Source organism: Morone saxatilis, unplaced genomic scaffold (assembly GCF_004916995.1).
Source record: "Morone saxatilis isolate NCDOM2014 unplaced genomic scaffold, NCSU_SB_2.0 Contig18, whole genome shotgun sequence".
Classification (NCBI taxonomy): domain Eukaryota; kingdom Metazoa; phylum Chordata; class Actinopteri; family Moronidae; genus Morone; species Morone saxatilis.
In genome coordinates this window covers 18,530,183-18,552,763 of record NW_023339740.1, presented here as the reverse complement: position 1 = coordinate 18,552,763, position 22,581 = coordinate 18,530,183, and the positions used below count along the sequence as shown (strand labels likewise).

At 38.4% G+C, this 22,581-nt stretch overlaps 1 protein-coding gene across 1 annotated transcript; it reads left to right on the top strand.

Annotated features, from left to right (window-relative positions):
- The first annotated feature begins 19,478 nt into the window (after positions 1-19,478).
- On the top strand, positions 19,479-22,272 carry rpl29 (ribosomal protein L29). The gene is made up of 4 exons (XM_035662846.1): positions 19,479-19,568; positions 20,024-20,076; positions 20,290-20,354; positions 22,101-22,272. Exons 2-4 carry the CDS (start codon positions 20,040-20,042, stop codon positions 22,191-22,193), a joined length of 195 nt encoding a protein of 64 aa, XP_035518739.1. The 5' UTR covers positions 19,479-19,568; positions 20,024-20,039; the 3' UTR covers positions 22,194-22,272.
- The last annotated feature ends 309 nt before the right edge of the window (positions 22,273-22,581 follow it).

Below are 22,581 nucleotides of genomic sequence, written 5' to 3'. Positions count from 1 at the left end.
TTTTACTTCCTTTAGCAGGACTTCCTTGGATCGTTTACAAGTGGTCCAGAGTGCAACTGCCAGGCTTTTGACAAGGTGCACTAAAAGATCTCACATTACACCCACTGATATCCTTACACCGACCATGGATGAAGAGAGCTGGATACGGCACCGGCACTCTGCTGCGTCTTGCTGCCAATTTGTCCCACTGGCCACTTGCAGGACTGCAAAAATCTCCTGTAGTCAAAAAAGCATTTTCCCCTTAGACCACCATTATAAAACTTTAACATAAATAAAATAATTTAGAATATTGTTGTTGATCAGGATTTTATATAATAGAATATGCAGTATCTCTCTGTATCTAGAGTTTCTGTCTGTCTACCGGCCTGCCTGTCCGTTCAACTCAAAGGGTAAGGATACACAGCAGTTCGGATGTGCCTGGATCATTAAAGTTAAAATGGGTGAGAGTACTGGGTTACAAGGGGCTCTCCCTGCTTCATTAATAATCGATTTGAGACCAATTTACCTCCAGACAGCAGGAATACTAACCTCTTCCTCTCTCCATTCACGGACTCTCCCTTTCTTCGTCTCTCTGTCTGTGCATGTGTATGTCTTTGGGTGTGTGGGTATGTCTGGTCTATCTTTTGCATCTTTGTGTGTGTGTTTTTATAAATGACCTCTAGACGAGGCGTCCTGTCCCGTCTAGAGGTCAGTCGGTTGAGGTAGAGGATGTCTCCTGTTTACCATCTAATAGGTTTGCTTAATTTAGCATGTGGCTGTGGCGTTGTGTGGATGTCCTCCATCTCTCCCTTTTAATTCCTTAAAATGTGAAAAATAAAAAATACGGCATACAATTAGTGTAAAAATACATATTTTGTGTTTCACAATGATTGAAAAACTGATTTTGTAGATGATTTGTAGGTGTATACCCAACAAAGACCTGAACAAGGTCCATTTAGAAGGGATCTATTGGCAGAAAGGAATATAATATCCATAGGTATGTTTTATTTAGTGTATAATGACCTGAATATATGAAATATGAAAATACACTTTGGACCATTTAGCTCGGCATTTTAACCGTATTAATGTAGCTACTAGTTAGCAGTAGGCTATCTGCTGCTAGAGCCCATGTAGAGTCTTACTGTAGTGTGATGGCACACATGCAGTGATGCCTCTTTTGCCTGTACTTGACTGAGGAACCCGTGGCATATTGGCATCAGGTTTCAGTACCCAGCCCTAATGGGTAGTACTATGTTAGTAGTATTAGTAACAGCATGTCTATGGCTGGTTTTCATTACGCTAACGTATGCTTCTTCGTGTCCTCTCTCCTCCTGTGACCCTGAAATTGTTACAATCCCTTATATACACCTGGAGGAAATGAGGAGCCAGGAGAGAGCTTCCACTGATTCCCACACACTGGTGCTTTAAGTCCTAGTTTCAATTACTCCTTTACCGCTACTAATACTAAAGTTATACATAACCATAAATTAAATATAAATAATTGCAAAAACATTATCTTAAATACCTAATGGTACAGTGCTAGTAGTAGTAATGGTATGTACTGTACAGCTGTGTGTGGTTGTGTGTGTTTTGCTCCATTCTTCTTAATTAGTTCAGCACAACAACAGCAGCATTTTAAATCCGTGGTTGTTGTTGACAAACACGTTGCTCGGCTTGAAGGTGCCCTGGCCTGTAACATCAGACCGGACCAACGTAGAGGGAGGGATGAGAGGATGACATTAATGATTCATTGCCAGGGTCTGGCTGTTGTCGGTTACTGGCAGAGCGCCTGATGTCCCTCCAGACGAGCTAAACGATGATGTCATGCTTTAGAGTATCGATTAAACTCTCCCCTCTAACACATCACTCCGTCTCTTTCTTTCTCTATTGTTCTTTTTGTTTTTCTCTTCACTTCTCCCTCCCTCTCCCTTTCCTCTCCTCTCCTCTCCTCTCCCCCTACCCTGACCTCATCAAGTCCATCATCAGAAACCAGATGCTGGCCACTAAAACAATAAAGCTCCCATCCAGAGAGTCATAAAACACATCATAATCAGATGGTCCATGCCAGGATCAATAATTTCCAGTTAGACCCTAGAAGGCAGTTTTGGATGCTGCAGCGGGATGCAGAGGGGGCTGAGAGGATTGATGGGGGCCGAGAGTTGGGTTACATCTAAAGTGCACCAGAGAATCGATAGTTTGTGGAGGCTCTGGCACACAGTCAGAGTTATGGACTGGTCTCTCATGGGATCTGAAGCACACAGGCTCTACAAAACAGCCCTGGCGAAAACAAGATTGTCTTTCACTTTTAAAAAGCATTGCACTCATCATCAATTTGAAATACAGGAGTATTATTGTTCATGCAGCTCCAAAAAAAAAAAAATATTAAAAAGGTATTCGTAAATCTAATAATATATTTATCTTTAAAGGACCAGTGTGTAGGATTTAGTGGCATCTAGTGGTGAAGTTGATACTCTGCTTCCATGCATGTAAGAGAAACTGTGGCAGCCTTGAAACTCGCAAAAGGCCAGTTTTGTCCATTCTGAGCTACAGTAGAAACATGGTAGTTCAACATGGCGGACCTGCTCCCTCTGTAGGAAAATCCTCATCTCATCCTCATCCTAAGGTAACGAAAACACAACCATTCTTATATTCAGGTGATTGTACACTCATATAAATAAACCTATGAATATTATTTTACATTTCTGCCAATAGATCCTTAATTAAAGTTCGTAGTCACTTTTACTTAAAAGTTCTAGCGACGATCAAACAAGTGAGTTAGTAATGTGTAAATCAGTCACTATGACGTATCTATAGTCTCATATTGTCAATTTGTCACAAACCGTCCTTGTAAATATAGGTGTTACTGTATTATATTTATCTGGAATTTGAGCCATAGCCTGTGTTATTTTTGTGTCTGGTCAGAAAATACTTATTTTATTCAATCTAAACAACTATTTGCAAGATAACATGTCATCAGTTCAGTCAGCCATGCAACACTTACAAAAAAAATTTATTTAACTATTTGTACATAATAGTTTGTGTGCATCCAGGTTTTATTAAGTAATGCATAAACATTTATTTAGTAAGCATGATCAAGGGGGAAAAAAATGTCAGGGTCCAACAAGAAAAATATGTGCGTGATGCGGTGCTTCTGTGACAGCATGGTTGACCGTGAGATGAACACAAGGAAAGATAAAAAATTAAAGAATAAAAAAGAAAATGCATTATGCTGGCTCTGTGTTTTTTCTCCCAGATGGACCATGGCCTCAGGAGAAACTTGTACCTCTGTGCTGCTGCTGCCTCCCTCCCGATTTAACCCCCAGATAAACACACACAACTCTGTGTTTCCAAGACAATGTCAGCTGCCACATGGTCACATTTGCTGTACAGCCATGAAGGCCTTGCAGACCATGTGACTCACGACACATATTATCGAGTTATTTTCTTTTGGTTTGAAGGGTAAACAAGACTAAATGTCACTAAAAATGGCGACATGATCAGGATCCTTATCCTGTAACTTCGTCCGGGAGTGGAAAAAAATAAAATACTGATATCTAGCATGTAACGATAGTGTTATAACATGCTGCTTTGTAGCCTTGTTTAGATAAGTGCCATATAAATAAAGTCATTATTGATGGGAAATGGCAACATAAACTATTTTGTACTTGTACCTGAATTGGTACTGTTGCCTTTTACTGCCTGGAAACAGCAAAAGACAATAGTACAACCTCTTGTCCTCAATAGTAAAATCCTTTCCCTCCTTTTCTTTCTCCCTCTTCTCTTTATTAATATGAGCACAGCTACCACTGGAGTACTGACTACTAGAGTGTGTGCTCCTTGGAGCAGAAACGATCACGTGACTCTTCGCACATCACTGTGCTTCACTTAGGATGTTGGACACAGCCAGTGATTCTGTTCGACCACAAATGTTCGGGTTAACAATGGAGGCTAGAATGAAGCACGCGCACACACACACAAACATACAGAGTGACCTGCATTTGCCTTGCTGAACTGCACTGCTGAGCTCCATTCATAGTTAATCAATGGAGAGGAAATGTACGTAGGTCCTAGATCCTAATTATCCTCAGCAGTGGCCTCTTTCCTCCTGTTCTGTAACTGTTTCATCCTTCTCCATCAACTCTCTTTTTCCCCCTTCCTTTATCCCCTCTTATATCTTTTTTTCTTCCGAATTTGTCTCATACTGCCTCGCTTCATCTCTGTCTGCTCCACTTTTCTGCCTTGATCCCGCTTCGTTCTCCTCACTCCTCCCTCCCCTCCGCCAAGACTAATTTTCAGTTGAATGATATATCAAACAGTAGCTAGCCGCTGAATGAGAGAGATTTGCTAACACCCCCTCTCTTCTGCACTCTCTCTCTCTCACACACACACACAAATACACGCACACAAATGCATAGCCATCCATAGTACTGAGTGATCTGCAAGAGGGGATCAAAGGGAGTATTAATTCCACCGTACTCAAGACACACACACACATATGCAAGCACACGTACTCTATGCTGAGAGATTTTCATTCATTAATGGAGTCACATGCTGCACATCTCAGTTTCACACATCACCGGCCTTTAGTTAGCGAAAGAGATGGCCGAGATCAAGACGGAGGGAGCGAGCAGGCTTGTTTGCATGCATGTCTGTGTATACTTCCTCAATATGTTCTTCATGGTACATGCGCATGATTTTTCTCTGCACATACACAGACAAAATAGCAAGGAGTAACTATGCGCTAGTAAAGCATGTTCGCTCTCATGCATAGAGTGATACATTAGTGTGTGCATGAATACATGTGTAATTGTGCGTGCGTGTTCCTGTGCAGTGTTTTCTATGCAAGTGCTCTCCGCCGCCTGCTTGCTTGGATCTGGTGTCACATGGCCTCTGCTCAGAAACACGCGAGGCAGCGGCAGTGCAGAGGAAAATTATCTCACATTGTCAGGATTTTCTTAACTTCTCCACCTGCATGTGAGAAACATTTTTTTTCTTTTGTGGGAAAGGGGCTTGTATTCATCAGATTAGCTATAAATTCTCTTTGGCTATAACAGGAAGATGTTATTAGTAGTGTTAAAGGTTAGTGCAATAATGAATCAAGTGAAAAAAATCCTCAATGGGGCCAGTGTTTTTTTTTATATTTCACACATTCCTGCAGGATTTCCGATCACTGCAGCTCAAACTCCTGCAGATGCATCATTCCACTCCCACCCACTCCCATGGAGATCCTGATCACTCCCACCCACACCAGTGTTCTCTATTGGAAACCCGTCCACCTCACCCTGCAAGAAAATAACACACATGCAGCCCTTATGGATTAAACTTGAAGCCATGGGACCTAAAATTGGATAAAAATTTTATGGATCGAGCCCCTGTTTCTCTGATAGTTTGTGCTGTTTCCCATAGCAGCAGATACAAAACAGATGCTGGAATGTCCGATTTCCGAGAAGCAGCGATAGTGTAACTGTTTACAGATTAGATCTGGATAAGGGATGGCATTTCTTTTGGTTACTGATGTTTAAATAAACTGCATATTACTAGTATACATAGAGTGCCAGAGAGGCAGAGTGGAAGACAAACTAAACTGGAACTGTTATTTAGTGCATATGCTGCTGCTGACATTAAAGTAAATACTTTATATCTGGTGCCTATTGTATATCTCTTTGCAGTGCTCAGATGTGTCTAATGCACGCAACATTAATACTTTTCTTCTTCGTTTTTGTGCTTAATATTAAACAATAGTTTGTTTTCATTACAACTTGGCCCTTGCAGGGTTTTGTCCATCATACCTCATTTCCTGTGCAATTAGGGGTTCTTACTAACATTTTTGGTGTGCTCACTCACAGTTTTACCTCTAAATAAAGTGGTATAGAAAATGTATGCTGCTGTTAGGCTGTTTATAGACATTACAAACACATAAATGTTATCCTTGCAGGACCTTTTTTGTGTAATTTTCACACCAAATCAGTAAAATCCTACTATGTAAAAACATGGAAACATAAGATCTGATTAGCAGAGAGTATTTGCACAGACTTTGGGCTGACCTGTAAATCCCCTCAACATAAAAATCCTCAGGCAGAGCTTCACCTCTCTTATACTCTTACCAACGTGTCTAATCAACACCTTCATCTAGCAGCGAACTCCATATGTGATTAACAAGATGAGAGACCTACTTTTTCCTCATCACACAGACAGCAGTGGGGCTCCAGCTGGAAGCACCGCTCTCCGTCTGCATCGTGTGTGTATCTGCGTCGCCCGCAGAAGAGCTTCCACTGTAATTACACACACCTTGACACCAGATTAATTCCTGCTATGAATAAAGACAGAGCGGAAGGAGGATAAAAGGGAGAAAAGAACGACGGAGGAATCAACTAGAAAGACTTCGTGACTGCATCTCATAACTGAAATGTTTGAATGTATTGTTGTGAAGCCAAACCTTGTACTCATTTTTGTTCTTCTATATCCTCCACATGACCCACAAGAACCAACACTGAATAAAACCTTTCTTCAAAAGGCACCCCGTGGAGTGTTTTGTACTATTGGCGCTCGAGAGCAGATGCCATATTCTTTGTATCACATGTTCCACCAGCATGTGCTGTAAAGATAAGGATGATCTGATACACATTTCTGTCTGCCGCAGAATTGGTGCAGAGTTGGTAATGTGCCCCAAAAGGCAGCAATGTGGCGGTAAAAGAGGGTAAGAAGACTTCGAGATGATGGAAATACAGGTTTCAAATCAAAAATTTGAATAAAAACTTGGATGAGGTTGAGCTTTACTTCCCAAAGTCTCTTATTAACCTCAGCTATTGTATTGCATTTTTCCCTGAATACCAAAATAACAAGGCTTGAATATGATGAAATATTTAAAGTGAATAATTTGATTACAGATTTGTGATGTATTTTATATATAATATATGCAAAATTTAGGTTTGCCTTAAAAATGTTAAAAACAAACAAAAAAAACAGTAGTGCAACTTATCAGTGAAATCTGTGAGGTTTTGGTGGAATTAACTGGTTTTGCTTTTAAGAATTAAGTCTGTTGGCTTTTGATGTTGATATACCAATCAGGTCACGTGCCAGCCTAACGTGAAACGATGAGTTTCAAGAGGCAGAATGCTGTTGGGAGCTGATGGGGTTAACATGTCTGGCCATAGGCTTATGTTTTTATGAGAAAACTCTATGTTGTATAAGTCAAAGGTCCAGTAGGATCGACTGTCAGAAGTGGAATGTAATATTTAGTTGTACGTTTTCATTATGTTTATCTACAGACACCACGGCCCGTGGTTCTTCTTCCACTGAGGCTGCCATGTTTCTACAGTAGCCCATAATGGGCAAACCAGATTATAATTTTTCCTCCCTTTTAAACACTGGTGTTTTTTTCTCTACATAAGAAATGTTTTGGTACAAAATTTTTGATTTCACTGGTGATGTAAAACAACCTGGATAAAGTAACATATCTTGGTTTTAATTAGTCTGTGAAGCGGTTTTAACAAATTTATTAGTAAATGGTCCAGTATGTATTTCTCTGTCTTCAGAGAAAGGGTTGGAAAACCACAAGTACAGAGCAGATCACTGAGTGAGACTGGTGAGTGGTTTTGTCAAGGCTTGAAGAAAAGAAGCAGGATTATAATCAGAACACAGCCAGAGCCAAACAAACCCATCGATGTACATGACTCAAATCTCTGAGGAGCCTGTCCTTGTTAGAGAAGCTGTGTAATTTTTTTTTATATATCTCTTGAAAGAGCTTCGACAAAGAACATTGAAGGTAAAAAAAACACACATCCAGGCATGGGCATCAATGGACTTTTGGAAAACAGCTCCACATAACAGTGCTTTCATAATTAGTTTTTTCATCCAGAAATGTAATAGAAGGTGTCCAGGGTGAAATCCAAAGTAGACGACAGCATTTACAGTAACTGACAGTGATTCACAAAACTCATCTCGAAGCAAAAACAGGGCTCTTTTAATTTATTTTCAGCTGTGTATCTTTACTGCCACTTGTGGACTATATGCTGCTTTTCCTAAAGGTAAAAAAAAAACAATTTTAGCCAAGTGAAATTTCAAATATACATCTATTATACAGTATATCATCCTGTACAAGTAAGCACACATATTTCCTCTGAAATTAATAAACTAATCCAAGAAGTCCTTATTCCACTGGAATGGACACAAGTGCTGCCTGTATGCCTTATCAGAACTGCTTGTCAAACACACACACACACACCTGTCTGTGTGTGACAACTTCTGTAACTTTCTGAAACTGACAATCCCACTTTACATTGTGGTTGTGGGGGTGATAAAAGAGCCAACTTCTCTCTCTCAAGTTCTCCTTTTTTCATTCAACACAACTATTTCTGTCACTTTTTATGTGAACAACCGAATGCAACACTACGAAAGCCTTCCAGGTGAGAGTACTGTGTGAAAATATGCCCTATTATCCCCGCATTTGAATGATTTAAATGTTCCAGAACAACTAAACTTTTGAGTCGTAACTTGACCGTTAGGATTCATCTTCCGGAAACCATGAATGTCCATCCAATAGTTCAGTCTGGACCAGAGTGGTGGACCAATAGAGGAACACTGCCATCCATTGAACCCCATCCATAGCACTGAAAAAAGCAATGTAAACAATTTAATCAGGCTCAAAATACAAATACATTCATATATTTTTCTTACCCCCTGACGTTTTTAATTAATACAGAAAGTGACCATATTCCACTGTAGTTACTATGAAATGAAAATGTATTGGCAATGCTTTGCCTGTTATACCAAATCCTAAAAGACCATTTGTATAAGTGTGAAGCTGCAAAAGTAAAGACAAAAAAAAAAAAAATTGTCTGGAGTGGTGGAAGACTCAGGGTCACTGAGGGGTTTAGTACCTTTATTATATGGAAGAGTTTGTGGGCCTGGGTGTGAATTGGTGTTCAAGTGACACACATGCTTTCCTTCTGACACAATTCCTCTGTTAATTATGTATGTTTATTTTTGTCCCAGTGTCATTTTGTGCCTCTGTCCGTAAGCAAAACCCCCACATTATTTACAGTATGAGAATATGACTCCTTTAACGCTACACAACGCATGCATGTATTTAGCCACTGTGGTGACGCTGTAGTGTCAGGAGGTCATGTTTGAAATAAACTCTTCCACATGATGACACACAGCACAGGTGACAAAAAAGTATCTCTTACCTAAAAGGTTTGTTGAATGAGTGGCAGAACTGGCACAGCAAGTGGTAGAAGTCACAGAATCACGCAGATGGTTGTGCAATAATTATACAAATATATATTTAGTTTAAATATGTATTGTGAATGGATAGAGGCTCTTCCAGAAGTGATTATATAGTATAAAGAGAGAGAGAGTGAGAGCAGAGAGAATGAATGAAAAAAGAGAGAGCGGCGTCAGCGAGAGCAAAGCTGTGAATCAGACATAAAATGTTGACAAAAAATAAAATAAAAAATATTTTCTGATTTCTTCTTTCTTCATACCTGCAGCTTCATATATTTTTGAAAAAATTTATTGCTTTATATCTTTAATGCTCACTATGGAGTAGAGAGTATTTACTGTGGTTTTGCAGTTTAACATCTAATAGGCAAAAATGCATATAGAGACAGTAAATTTATATACAAAAACAATGTAAAGAATGTACAATAGACCAATCGGGTGGTGACAGTAAGAAGGGATGAATATAAAATAAACAAAGCATTTCTACGAGCAATAATTTGAATTATACACAGAGATGAGGTTAAAGGTCTCATCACGGCATGTCAGCATCATCAAATCTACGTGTTCTTAAATTTAAACCCTCCTTGTCTAGAGCATCAAAACTTGAAAATTACATTTTCATATCAAATGCACCTCACATCACAACGCCCCCTCACCTTTTTCTCTCTGCAGTGGCTGCAGTGATCGTTTATAGTTTCTCTTCAGTATAATTCAGTAGAAATGATCAGTGGCGGAGATGATAACTTTTAATCTCTCTCTCTCTCTCTCTCCTTCTCTCTCTCGCTCTCTGTCTCTGGAAGGACAATAGTGAGTCGTGCCTGCTCTTCCCACCTTCCCACTGAGATAGAAAACAGGTCAGAGTAAGACTGGCTGTCCCTGAGACACATATTGTATAACAGGCTACCCAACAACACTGTGTTCAAAAATACCCAATGCTGAGCTGCACAGTGTGCAAGTGTGTGTAGGAGTGTTGTGAAAACACATATATGTGTGTACTGTATGTGCAATAAATGTGTGTGAATGTGTGGCACTGATGCAAATGAGTCACCGGAATATGATTAATACAGTTTGTGTTGTTCGGTTTTTAGGTTCGTTATTTAACCAGTGAACCACTTTACATTAATCTGTGTCACCTGCGATAAGGTGCTGTCCAAATCTTAAAGTCCCTTGAGGCACATTTGTGATTTGTGATACTGAGGTATAAAGACAATCATTTAGGCCATTCATCAAGCAAAATATTTGCTGGTTAAATTTGTTTCCATATGTGAAGATTTGTTGCTTTGTGTATATTTGTATGTGGCACATACAGTATATTACATAAACCACAGCTACCTGTGTTTCTTATATTATAATATTTATCATATATTGTGAATATCCTATATTTTATCTGTAGTACACATACTATAACTATATGTTTATTTTTGCACATGTACAGTATATTTACACAGTTCATTTATATAAGGAGCTGTATTGCTTGAATGGCATTTTTAACATTTCTTATTTAATTTGTTTAAGAGATATACTTCCTAACACGGAAGAAGAAAAAGAAGAAAAAGAAGAAAAAGGAAAAAGTATTGTTGGTAGGGAGAAGGCTCAGGTAACCTTTAGGCTGCAGAAAATAAAATGGTGTTGAGTCTCGACCGAGTCACCGATAATGAGACAGTGCCTGATACCCTGATACTGTGAAGAAGCTACAGTAGAAAAGGCTCTGCCCTGAGCTGTCTCTTTCAAAAATAACAATGAGCATGTATCCTGTGAACAGGGCTGCTGGTGAATCACTGATATATTGTTGTGTAGTGAGGGAGTGTAAGGCTTTGGTAGTTAGAAACAAAACTTTATAATCAATATGTGCATTCACAATGAGCCAATGAGCAGAGACCGAGATAATGTAATCATATTTACTGGCTCTCATTCATTTTCTGGCTGCTGAGTTTTAAATTAGTTTGATTGAGAGCAGAGCGGGGATGCCGGAGACGAGTACATTACAGTAATTAATACTGGAAGAAATAACAGCATGTCTCTGTTTTTCTAGGTCACTTATGTGAAGAAAAAGCCTTATCTTGGGTATATTTCTAAGAATATTGGATGTGTTGGAGATCATGTTATCATTTTCAGAGAAAAGGTTAGAGTTCTTTACAAAACATTTTGAGGTAAACATAATGGTTATGTTTTGATATGTAAGGTTTAAGCTTTTATAGGACCATGTTTTATTTCTTATTTAAGTTATTTATCAGCATTCTTCTGCAAGAAAATTGACTGACTAGAGCAAAATGGTTCCCTGGGGGACCAACTAACAGCCATAAATATGACTATTATTGCACTGAATAAAGTGTGTTAATGTAAATCGCCCTTTGTGGCAAAAAAAAATAAAAATAGAAAAAAAGTCATTCCCAGATCTTCAATTACTGACACTTGGGTCATGGTAAATGGGAAGCAAACAAAGCGCCCTGGAGCGAGCCACATAACAAAACAAGTTGCCACAGGTTGCCACAAGCAAATAGATTCACAAAGTCAAATATGATGGGGAAAGTCAAACAACAAGACTGATGTGCAAAGTGAAGGCAAAAAACAGCTGCAAGTATACTGTAAACAAATGCAAAATTTGAGATTGATGCATGCTTTATTTTGGCACAAAAGGAGCCTTACAGCAAAATGTAAAGTAGAATATCATTTCTTACAGTGGTTGGGTGTTTTTGGTGTTAACCGAAATTTAATGTTCGATCACATACAACAAGAGTTTCGTAGAAAGAATATTTGTATACTAGGCAAAATTGTTTTGCTGGTTGTTAGAAAAATTATTTATTATATCTAACTGGCATTATCCTTCCTTTTCTGGGGGTTGCAGCCTCTTTGATTTATCTCTTAAGTATTTCTAGGATCAATACAGCCCTTGTTGTCTAATAAAATAAAATAACTTTGTGCAACACTTTGAAGATATCTATCTATAGATAGATAGATAGATAGTCACACTGCCTTCTCCTTCCATCTCTCATCTTCCCTCCCTCCTGTCATCCCAGTGGTTCTTAATATCCTGATGTGCTTCATTCAAATCCTTTCATTCATCCCCTCCCATTAACCAATAGTAAAGCTCGATCTTAGCAAAGCCCACCCACTTGTCTTCTCCCTGCGCTGATACACACACTCTGCTTCCCTCCTCTACTCTCTCATTCGTTCATTCTCCCTTTCATTCTTGAATACTGCTCTCCGACCACCTTCAACCACGATGAATGAAGTCAGTGAAGCAAAGCAAACGAGGAGTCAGGGACAGAAGAAATGGAAATGTAGATAGATAGACAGCGCAAGAGAGAGGTTATGTGCATCGAATTATTGCCCACGCTGCAGGTCTGATGAACAGAAGTCTCAAACAACATATCTGTCTTTGAGCATTCAGTATATGAAGCACATCCAGGACAAATCACAAGCTCGCACACACATATGCACACAGCAAGAGTGAGAGAATCACTCAGTGAATAACTGTCAATGCCAGCTTGAAGAGGAAGTGGAGAGACTTTACAAGTGTGATGTGCCAGTGATTCTCTCTGATGGAGGACAGTCAGTGTTTTGTTGTGAATCTGTCTGCACTGCAAGCTAACAAAAAAGAGGGCATTACAGTGGTAGTCATTTGTCATTTTAACCAGGCAGGAAGACATTCATCAAATATACAGCATCTGGTGAGGAAGGATTTGCAGATATACACACAGCACCCGCTGCAGATTCCTCCTGCTGAGCACTCAGTGATTCATCATGTTGCTCAAAGGCGCTGCAGCCCTCCGGAAGGGATTGTTATTGTCACTTCTGTTACATTTGAAAAGAGATATTCCAGTTTTACATCCACTGCATTTATCTGTTTACTTACATTTTGAATATTCTTCTGACCCACTGTGATGAGAAATCCAATGTAGGTCCAATATCCATTCTCCTCTTAGCTCTGTTTTTTGTCTCCACCAGTTCCTGAGGTAAAGTTCTTGTTCTTTAGTTCTTTATGTGTCTGTCTGCTGTTTGCTGCTGAGCAGGTAGTGTACAATGGGTTTTTAGAACTTTTTCGCTGAAAACAGTTTCCTTGCTGCGACCCAGAAATTACACTGATAAAGCGCAGAGAGAGGGAACCAAAACAGTTAGCTGAAAGAAAAAAAAAAATTTTGTGCAGAGCTGAGAGGAACTGCAGAGTTGGGTGATAATTCTCTTTGACTCCTTTTATATTACACATAATCATTTGATCCATTGCTACTGTAAAAATATTGATTATAGCTGTTTTACGTTAGAGATCTGTTTACACTTTTCATAATTAATTGCACAAACAAGACAACAATCATTAAGCAGTAAGATTTGCCTTTCCCTTTCATTAGTTCATTAGCAGTCACACTTGTCTCATGCAAAAATACTTACCATTGGTTTATGGGCTTGTAAAATTTCAGCTCCTAATTAAAAGCCAAACAAGGAGCAAATAATAGATTAATAACCGCCACCAGTGTCACTCCTCAAGTCATCAATATCCTTGTGTGTTTTTCTTCTACTTATTATATTAATTTGCTTTATGTATGTGACACTTAGTGGATCTTCCATTCTGTTTGGATGTGCCCGCCTAAAAAGCCTCCATAATCTGGAGACATAATAAGCAGCCTCTTTCATGTGTTGAGGTGAAGTGAGTCCCTGGGGGATTGACTCTGTGCTGCTCAAAGACGAGATTTCCTCTTACAGATGAAAAGGAAATGAAAGTGGGTGGGAAGCAGTGCAAAGGAGAGAGCAGGAGAGTTAGTAAGAGAGGGAGTTCAAGTGTAAAACTGAGAAAGAGGTGCAAGAAAGAGTGAAGTGCAGTGGAGTGAATTGGATTAAAAAAGAGAGCAGCAGGAAGCAGATGGGTGAAAGTGAATGCAATTAAAGCAGCGTGGAGGTAAGTAGAGGAGAGGAGATAATTGGTAAGCAATTACAGCATTGGTAGAAGACAATATGGTGCAATGTAAAAGTCCTGCATTCATACATTTATAAAGAAGTATCAAAAAAATATACTTTACGTCAGCGTCACATTTCTCCATTGACAAGCACCGCTACAACACCAGACAGATGTATCATACATGATCAGGCCGTATCTAGCTTGAACTACACATCCCAGAGTAACACAGCGTCATTCTCTGTTTGATAGGAGTGATGAGGTATGGTAAGATAAGGTTCACCTTATTTCATTAATGAATATGGGTCTATACCTTTCAGTTGCTCTATTTACTTTCATAGAGAGTAGTGACTGTGCTGAGAAGAAAGTTCGCAGTGGAGATGACTTCGCTACATGTATTACCAAAAAGGAGAAGATAATAAGAGGCTTTTTTAAAGCAACCAGTCACAGTTCTTGTGGTTCCCAGGTGGAATCTCCACAGCTACTGTAGCCTTTATGGTTATTATAGTTTTGACCCAATTTTGTATAGTAGCTGGTCGAGCTGGAACTAATTTGAACTACCTTATACACTGTAGATGTGTGATATATTTAACTGTGCATCATGTTTGTTTTTTTAAATAATGATCATATACCATGTGCCCTTACCATTTTTAAGATACACACTGTGGCCACTTCATTAGGTACAACTGTACAGTCTAATATATAAAAACGCATTTTATCTGTACGGCTGTCAAATAATCGTAGTAGAGTACAGTACAATGTTTCCCTTTTACAGTAAAAGTACTTATCCTTAACTACACAGCAGAGATATATAAGAAGTGTGCTCTGTGACACAAATAACTGAGTGAAAGAAAGAATGACAGCAAGAGGACGACAGAAACAGAAACGAAGCCACAAAGAGCCCAGCAGCATGTGTTCTTCTGTTCTCTCAAAGGGAAACAGTGCTGGTGGCTTATTATAGGCAGTAGGCAGGATTTCATGTACAGCACAGTACTCTCAAGATGCTCATTCTGCAAAACCACCATTATAACACTGTAGCTATGTGATGTTAAATGATAACATCCTCCTAACATTAGATCAAAAAGGGTAATTAAAAGAAACTCATCGTGACATGAAAAGAAGATGCAAAAGTAATTGAATTTCAATGCAATACCAGGGAAGCAATATAGCACAATGTTTAATAAATATAAACAATTATGGATCTGCATTTGTGGTGATTTTTTTTCTTCCTCATATGGAAAATGGGTTACAATCAGAATCTCACATAAGATCTAATATCTAAGATCAGGTTAGACAGCACGCAAGACCTTCATATTCTGTAACTAAATCAGAGTGTGTGTGTGTGTGTGTGTGTGTGTGTGTGTGTGTGTGTAGAAGACTAGAAATGTACAGAGTCTGGCATAGATGAATGGATGCTACCAGAACATCTAAAGTACAGTAAATAACACAGCTTATTTGAATTTGTTTAATCTGTACAAAAAACAAAAACAACTAATTGTGGGAGGTTATGTGCCGGACTATTTCTTGACAGTTTCTTCCGGCAGTGTTTGCTTGGTGAACCAGTGAACTTTTCTTTTGACAGCGAAAAAATAAAATAAAATAGACTAACCAGCAAACAAAATTATAGACCTGGATGACTAAATTTATGAGCATCAACATTTTTCACGAGTTGTCAGGTCAGTTTGTGTCATCTGTGTAGCAATGTAGAGACGTAGCATGTAAATAAAAGTGTACAGGAGACAGTCCTTAAAGTCTTTTCTTTTGTAAATTACAGTTTGAAAACACGAATTCAGCATAAATATGACCTTTGTGGCACTTGTCCAAGCCTATTTTCTAGTGCAGCATCTTCTTCACCTTATTCTGATGTGCTGTAACGGGCTCATTACTGTCCCCTTAGGCCAAAGAGAAGAAACACCCACTGGGACGTGATGGTTGGTGAGAACTGCAGTTGTAGTAGGTGTTTTCCACCCGACCACCACAAGGGGCAATAATAAGAGTCCTTTGCACACTCAAAAAATAAGTTTCTTTAATCCAGTTTTTTTTTACATAATCACGTGTTATGGGGTTGAGCTATGATGATTGTAAATTTCACTAAACCAAGTGAAATGATCTCACTTCATTAATAAATACTTCACACAGACACTGAGAAAATATTCACAGAGATTTGTTCAGTTTGCAGTATAGACTCACACTCCCACACCACCACAACTACCACTTGTTAAAAATCTCACAGGAAAAGAAAACCAGTTCTTTCTTGACCACTATGTATGAAAAATAAACAACACATGTACCCAAATCTGTAATTGACTGAGCGGAGCCGAGTGCTGCAGAGTGGAGCGGAGAGGCTCGTATGATCAAACAGGGGTCTAAATATAGGATGCTGCTGCATGATTTCTTCTGCTTGAGCGGGGAATCGCCCAACCTCAGCTGAGAATGAGAGGAGAGATTAAAGGAAAGGCAAGGAAAAGAAAGGAAAGGAAGACAAGAAATTAGAGCCATGCTTAGAAAAAAGATCCCTCGGTTCTGTCAGTGTATGATGAAGTGCATGTGTGTGTGTGAGAGAGAGATGTAAGCTTGGTCACATGGCTGTGCATCCTTTTACATCCATCACAACACAGGGGAGGGCCAGCAGCTCGGTAATCTCTGTGGATCTGTCTATAAATGCTGGCTGCTTCACAATCTGTCCATCATCTCACCATGCTGGTTGCAATGTTGTGGCCTCAGTGGAAAATCACTAAAAGAAGCGGTCAGTCCATTAAAAGCATGATGAATGGCACTTAATCAACATCCGGTGACAAGTGTATCTGAATCTCCACCGGATTTCATTCAGATTTTTAACAATGAATCCAATCATAGATTTTCTTCTGTGGTCCTCTCGGGTTATTTTCATCAAGTAAACTGTATGACAGCTTAACCAGGAATTCAGAGTGTTTTGCTTTAATTACCACTAAATGGTGCTGGGCGGTATGGCCAAAGATTTTTATCACTTTTTAAGATTTACAGTATTTTTTTTTTCTCAAAATGATACAATAAATAAAGGAAATGTGAAAGAAATGTGTAAACAAATGCCAACAAATGTATCATTGCTTCCTTTTAAAAACATTTTTTGGATAATTGTATGTGCTTAAAGAATTTAAGTTCAAAGATTTCTCAAATGTTTTATTAAAAAAATAAGAAACAAATTGTGCCATGGTGTTTTGCTTTTTGTCCGTTAGTTATGGGTTATTATTTGTCATGTCATAAAGTATACGCCTCTCCCTCCCAATACACTGACACAAAAAATTTGGCCTGTTAAGGGTTACAGTAGTTGTTTCAGCTATGGCAGTATAACAACAATATGAGACAGGAAGTTTAATCTATAAGATACAAAGTAAAATGTGCTAGTTTTAAGTCAAAATGATGAGATAGTGAGTGAGTCCACAGCCATGCTAACAGCTCTGAGGATGCTTTAACATTAGCCTGCAGTAACATGCTCATAATAACAATGCTAACATGTCTGTACATGGTTTATCACGTTAAAGCCAAACTGAAATTAAACAGCTTCTTTTGTCTGCTACAGCATCATTTCTCTGTAAACCACATGTTCTCTGTTCCCCTTTGAGAGAAAAATCTGAAACCAAAAGGAAGAATTTTCTACTTTATATTTTCTTGTTTCATGATGGCGACCCCTAGTTTTGCAATAATATGATTAGGTAGTCGCACTGCTAGTGTGACCAATGGGAAAATCATGAGATTAAAATGAAATGGGTCAGTAGTTGTAGCTGAAATGAAAATGTTGACAGGTTTCCTTCCAGTATGTCGTGAAATGACCCCATTTACAACCACCCAGTGAGTGCTCAGCTTCATAGAGGCTAACCTAGATTTAATTGCTGACGTTTGGTCCTGTAAACACGTTTGTTGTTAATGGGGCTCATGAGAAATTCAAGCTCTGTCGCAATCAAAGGCTAATAACTTTTTGTTCAACAAGTCAACCATTTCTGAACCACATGTAATCACTTGAAGTAAAGAGGGTGACATTACACAGCTGGTGAGATATTAACAGGAGCAATTCAGTAAAAGAGAATAAAATATGAAGCCATTTTAGGCTTGTGTATAACCACAGACCTTATTTAATTGGTAATAATTAAAAGGGGCTGCTGATAATGCATTATGCTCTTCAAACAGGCAGTGGTTTGATACTAGTCTTCTATTAGGCAGAATGAAAAAGATAAAGTAAAAGGAGTGGTTGATGGAGTAGTCAGATCCCTTACTTTAAGTAAAAGTACCAATACAACTATATAAAACACTCTGTTATAAGTAAAAGTCCTGCACTCAAAATCCTACTAAAGTAAATGTGCAGAGAGAATAAGAAAATACTTCTTCAGAGGAAAATGGCCCCAGTGACTGATGTATGATAGCAAATCACTTTATTAGATTGTTTATAATAAAGCATCTGTTACAGTAGCATTGTGGGGACCGCTCAGAAAAAACAAAAACTGAATATGATATTCATAGATATGTTTTCAATAGTGTATAATGACCTAAAAATGACATGTAACTACATTAATGGATGCCACTAAATCCTACACATTGGACCTTTAAGTTTAAAGGTCCAATGTGTTAAGGTTAAAGTTAAGGAAACCATCTGAGACGTTTAGAGTAGAAATACTACTGGTTTATTGTGTGAAAATGCATTTTATTTTATACGTTTATTATGCTTTATAATCTTAGAATTAAACTAACTAATAAGTATAGCTGTGAAATAAATGTAGTGTATTAAAAAGAAGTTAAGCTATGAAGTAGCGGAAATTAGAAATACTCAAAAAGTAAAGTACTTAGTTACTTCACACCTCTCTGGAGAAGAAAAGAAAAGAAAAAGAATACCAAAAAGAGAAAGAGAAAATAAACACAATTTGCCAGAGAACAAAGAAATGAATGTACCTTCCAGACAAAGGAAGTTGTGTCATATTCACACTTTCATTTCTAAAGAACTTTGTTGTTCTCAAGAACTTTTACCTAAATATTTCCGAAACCCGAAAGTCTTATTAATGCTGTCATTATTATTATCACTATTATTATTATTATTATTATTTAAAAAAGAAACCATTGATTTATTTTTAATTTTTATCTTCATTTTAATCTTACATTTACATGGATTTATCTCTTTCATGCTCATTTTTTTTAAACAATAATGTTTTAAACCTTAAAAACCCTAATATTTTAAACTTTAAACTCTGTACATTATACCTTGAATCTTTCTCAGCGTATGAAATGTAAACTTTATAAATAAAACCTAATGAAGACACCTTTTGCTCCTGGATTGTATTGCTCTCATACGAACAGAGGGTGACACCCTGTGGCCAGCTGTGGGCTCTCAGCTGTCATATCACAAACCACCGACAGGAGGCAGTGTCAATAAACAGAGCAGCCTTTTCTTCATCTTCTCCTCTACCGGCTTTGGTTTTCTTTCTCTTCCGGTTGTCGTCTGTTCGTGTGGCAGGTACACAGTTTTCCCTCCTAGGTGGACTTTTAAAATCTTCATCAATCTTCGTGTATTTTACATTCCTGCACACAAACACCCACTGATTTTGAATCGACACTTTACTGCGCACATTTCCATCGTAGTATGTTTTAGATGCGATGCTCATTAGAAGTGTAAAATTGGATTTTAAAAATTGCTAACGCTGCCCCGAGTAAAGCTTCACACCAGCAGTTGTCCCTCTTACAGTCAGAAAACCTGTTCATTAATAACCATAACTGCCCACATAACTAAACAAGTATCTACCTTTTAGATACACACTTGACTGCTACTGTTTGTTTACGAAGTTGTTTGTTGAACGCATCTGTTTACATTGTACCAAGTTTCCCTGGCGGCCGGATATTAAACATGCTACTGGATGCTAAATTGAGCTCCAAGTCTAATTCTAATGCTGTCTTCACTTCTCTTCTCTTCAGATCAATCAGTGTCGAAATGGCCAAGTCTAAGAACCACACAACCCACAACCAGTGTAAGTATGACTGTAGTTAAATCTTTTTTAAGGTTAATTGAAGAGCTATCATCTAATAGCTGTAAGCTTTTTACAATAAGTGTTAAGTTTTCAGCTTTTACGTTTTTGCATGTTCGTCCTCTTATAAATTGTGTTCGGGTGTACTGTGCATTGGTGAAATTTGCATGAAATGGGACAAATGGACTGAATGTGTTTTCCCTCTGGTCTGAGCAGCTCGTAAAGCCCACAGGAATGGCATCAAGAAGCCCAGATCTCAGCGCTACGAGTCACTGAAGGGGGTACGTACAGTTACAGCTCTGTGCTGATGGGGTGGTTTACATGTGCAAAATACATTGAATGGCTGAGAATTAAGATATGCAGGGATTCGGACATGTTGATATACTGCAGCAGGTCAATAATCGGACTCTTCCCCTAAGCTGATCTTCTCATTTCAGCTTTAGGAATGATACAAGACTGGGTTTTGTGTGTACGCTGGAGAATTTGGATTGATTTTGGATTTTCCCCCTTAGAGAACAAATGTGTCTGATACAGTTCAGTTGTGGAAAGCAGCACATACACACCTGCAGAGGCTACTCTGTTTGTTTAATTGGATTATTTTGAATGCGATAATTCATCCCTGTTAACTATAATTGTTCCTTACACACTGCTGTTTCTCTGTCATGTCTGAGGTCTTTTATGTCGGTGTTATTACATACAAGGAATCTGCTTTGGTATACTGGTGCATAACAAACGCAGTATTACAAAAGAATATATATGAAGATGAAAGCCAGTACTGCGAGTCAAGAAACATGAGAAAACGGTGACATGAAAGAAAATGTATAAAGCAGAGTAGGACACTGGATGATCTTAAGGGGAAATCCTGTTTCTTTAATTCCTTCCCTGATCACAAACACACTTTCATATACACGCCTTTTAAGAAATCAGATTATTGCTTGCTTTAGGAGTCGAGTGTCGAACCTTGCCTGGACAATGTTGTTACACTTAACTTTTTAGACTAGTTATTTATTTTAAGAAAAAAAACTATTGCTGTTCACACTTTTTAATCCCAACTCTCGCCATCTTGTCTCATATCAAAAGTTAATGGGAATTGGTTTTCAGACTGAGCTGACTGCTGTGATTTCTGATTTTCTAATGTGTTGCTACACAGACAGCTGAAATATGACAAGAACCAGAATTTAAAAATGCTGGAAGCATTATCCAGTTTTTCACAAAACCTGTATGAATGTTTCCTTTATATGGTTGTACATTGACATCACTGAGTCAGTTTGACTTTAAGACTTCTTGTGCTGATATTATACTTGATTTTAGAATTTATATTTATCCATAAAAAGGGCCACAGTGTTGTTTTCCAACAAAGTAACACAGATTCACTTAGATGAACGTGTCTAAGTTTTAGGTCATCATCTACTAAAGGAATCAATGAGGAGGTAGCACAGTACTACAGCTAAACAGTTTTATTTTTTTATTGTGAGTGTAACCAGCAGGCAGGTTTAGAAGTTGCAGCTGAATGTTGTCAAATGTTTTTTTTTTATGTAGCAAGCTACTGTTTTCACTAAGCTAAACTAACTAATCTTATTACATGATCCTAGTAGAAGGTAATATGTTGTGCCTTTACTTGCAGGAAATTTATTTTCATACATACCATTTTACAATCTTTTATCGCCTCTCACAGGAGTGGCTGGGAAATAATTCTATTCTATTACTTGTAACAACTTAAGTTTTGACTTTAGAGACCAGTGTTAGTATTAATTGTCTTGAGACTGTGGATGTAAGTGTATTGTACCGTGGCCACTGTTTGCTGTCAGATGTTAAACTGGCACTAACCACACAGTCTGATCGTATAGGCTAGTGAGGTGGTTCTGATCTTTCTAGAAACCTGGATAGTGTTCAGTTTGGTTAATCCAGTTTGAGCCTGTGTGTCTTTTGCTTAGTTGTATAGATATTAGATCTCAGAATTGTGCACCACCTCCACACTTGCATCCCACCTCCTCACTTCGCTGTTTTTTTCTTTTCCTTTGCTGCAGGTGGACCCTAAGTTCCTGAGGAACATGCGCTTTGCTAAGAAGCACAACAAGAAGGGCATGAAGGCAGCGCAGAAGGCAGTTCAGGCGAAATAGGCTGCTTTCCGGTCACCTCCATGTCTGTCAGCGTTCCACGTTTCCACCATCACAATAAAGCTATGCTTTGTTAACAAAACATCAGATTGCTTTTCCATTTTTTTGTTGTAATTGCCTCAGTCTGACTGTATGAAATGAATGACTTGATTGGGTGCCTTCCTCCAAGGCGATTTAAACTGTCTGGATCAAAACCACAAGAGGGAATGAGGATTATTACACAGGCGTCTGGCAGCTGAGTGGTTAAGACTCGTACCATATAGATAGATAGACTTTATTAATCCCCGAAGGGAAACTGGGTCGTCATAGCAGCCAGGTACATTAAAATACATTAAAGTACAACAATAGAATAAAATACTTAGATAAAAAAAAATATAAATAGGAAGGTAAG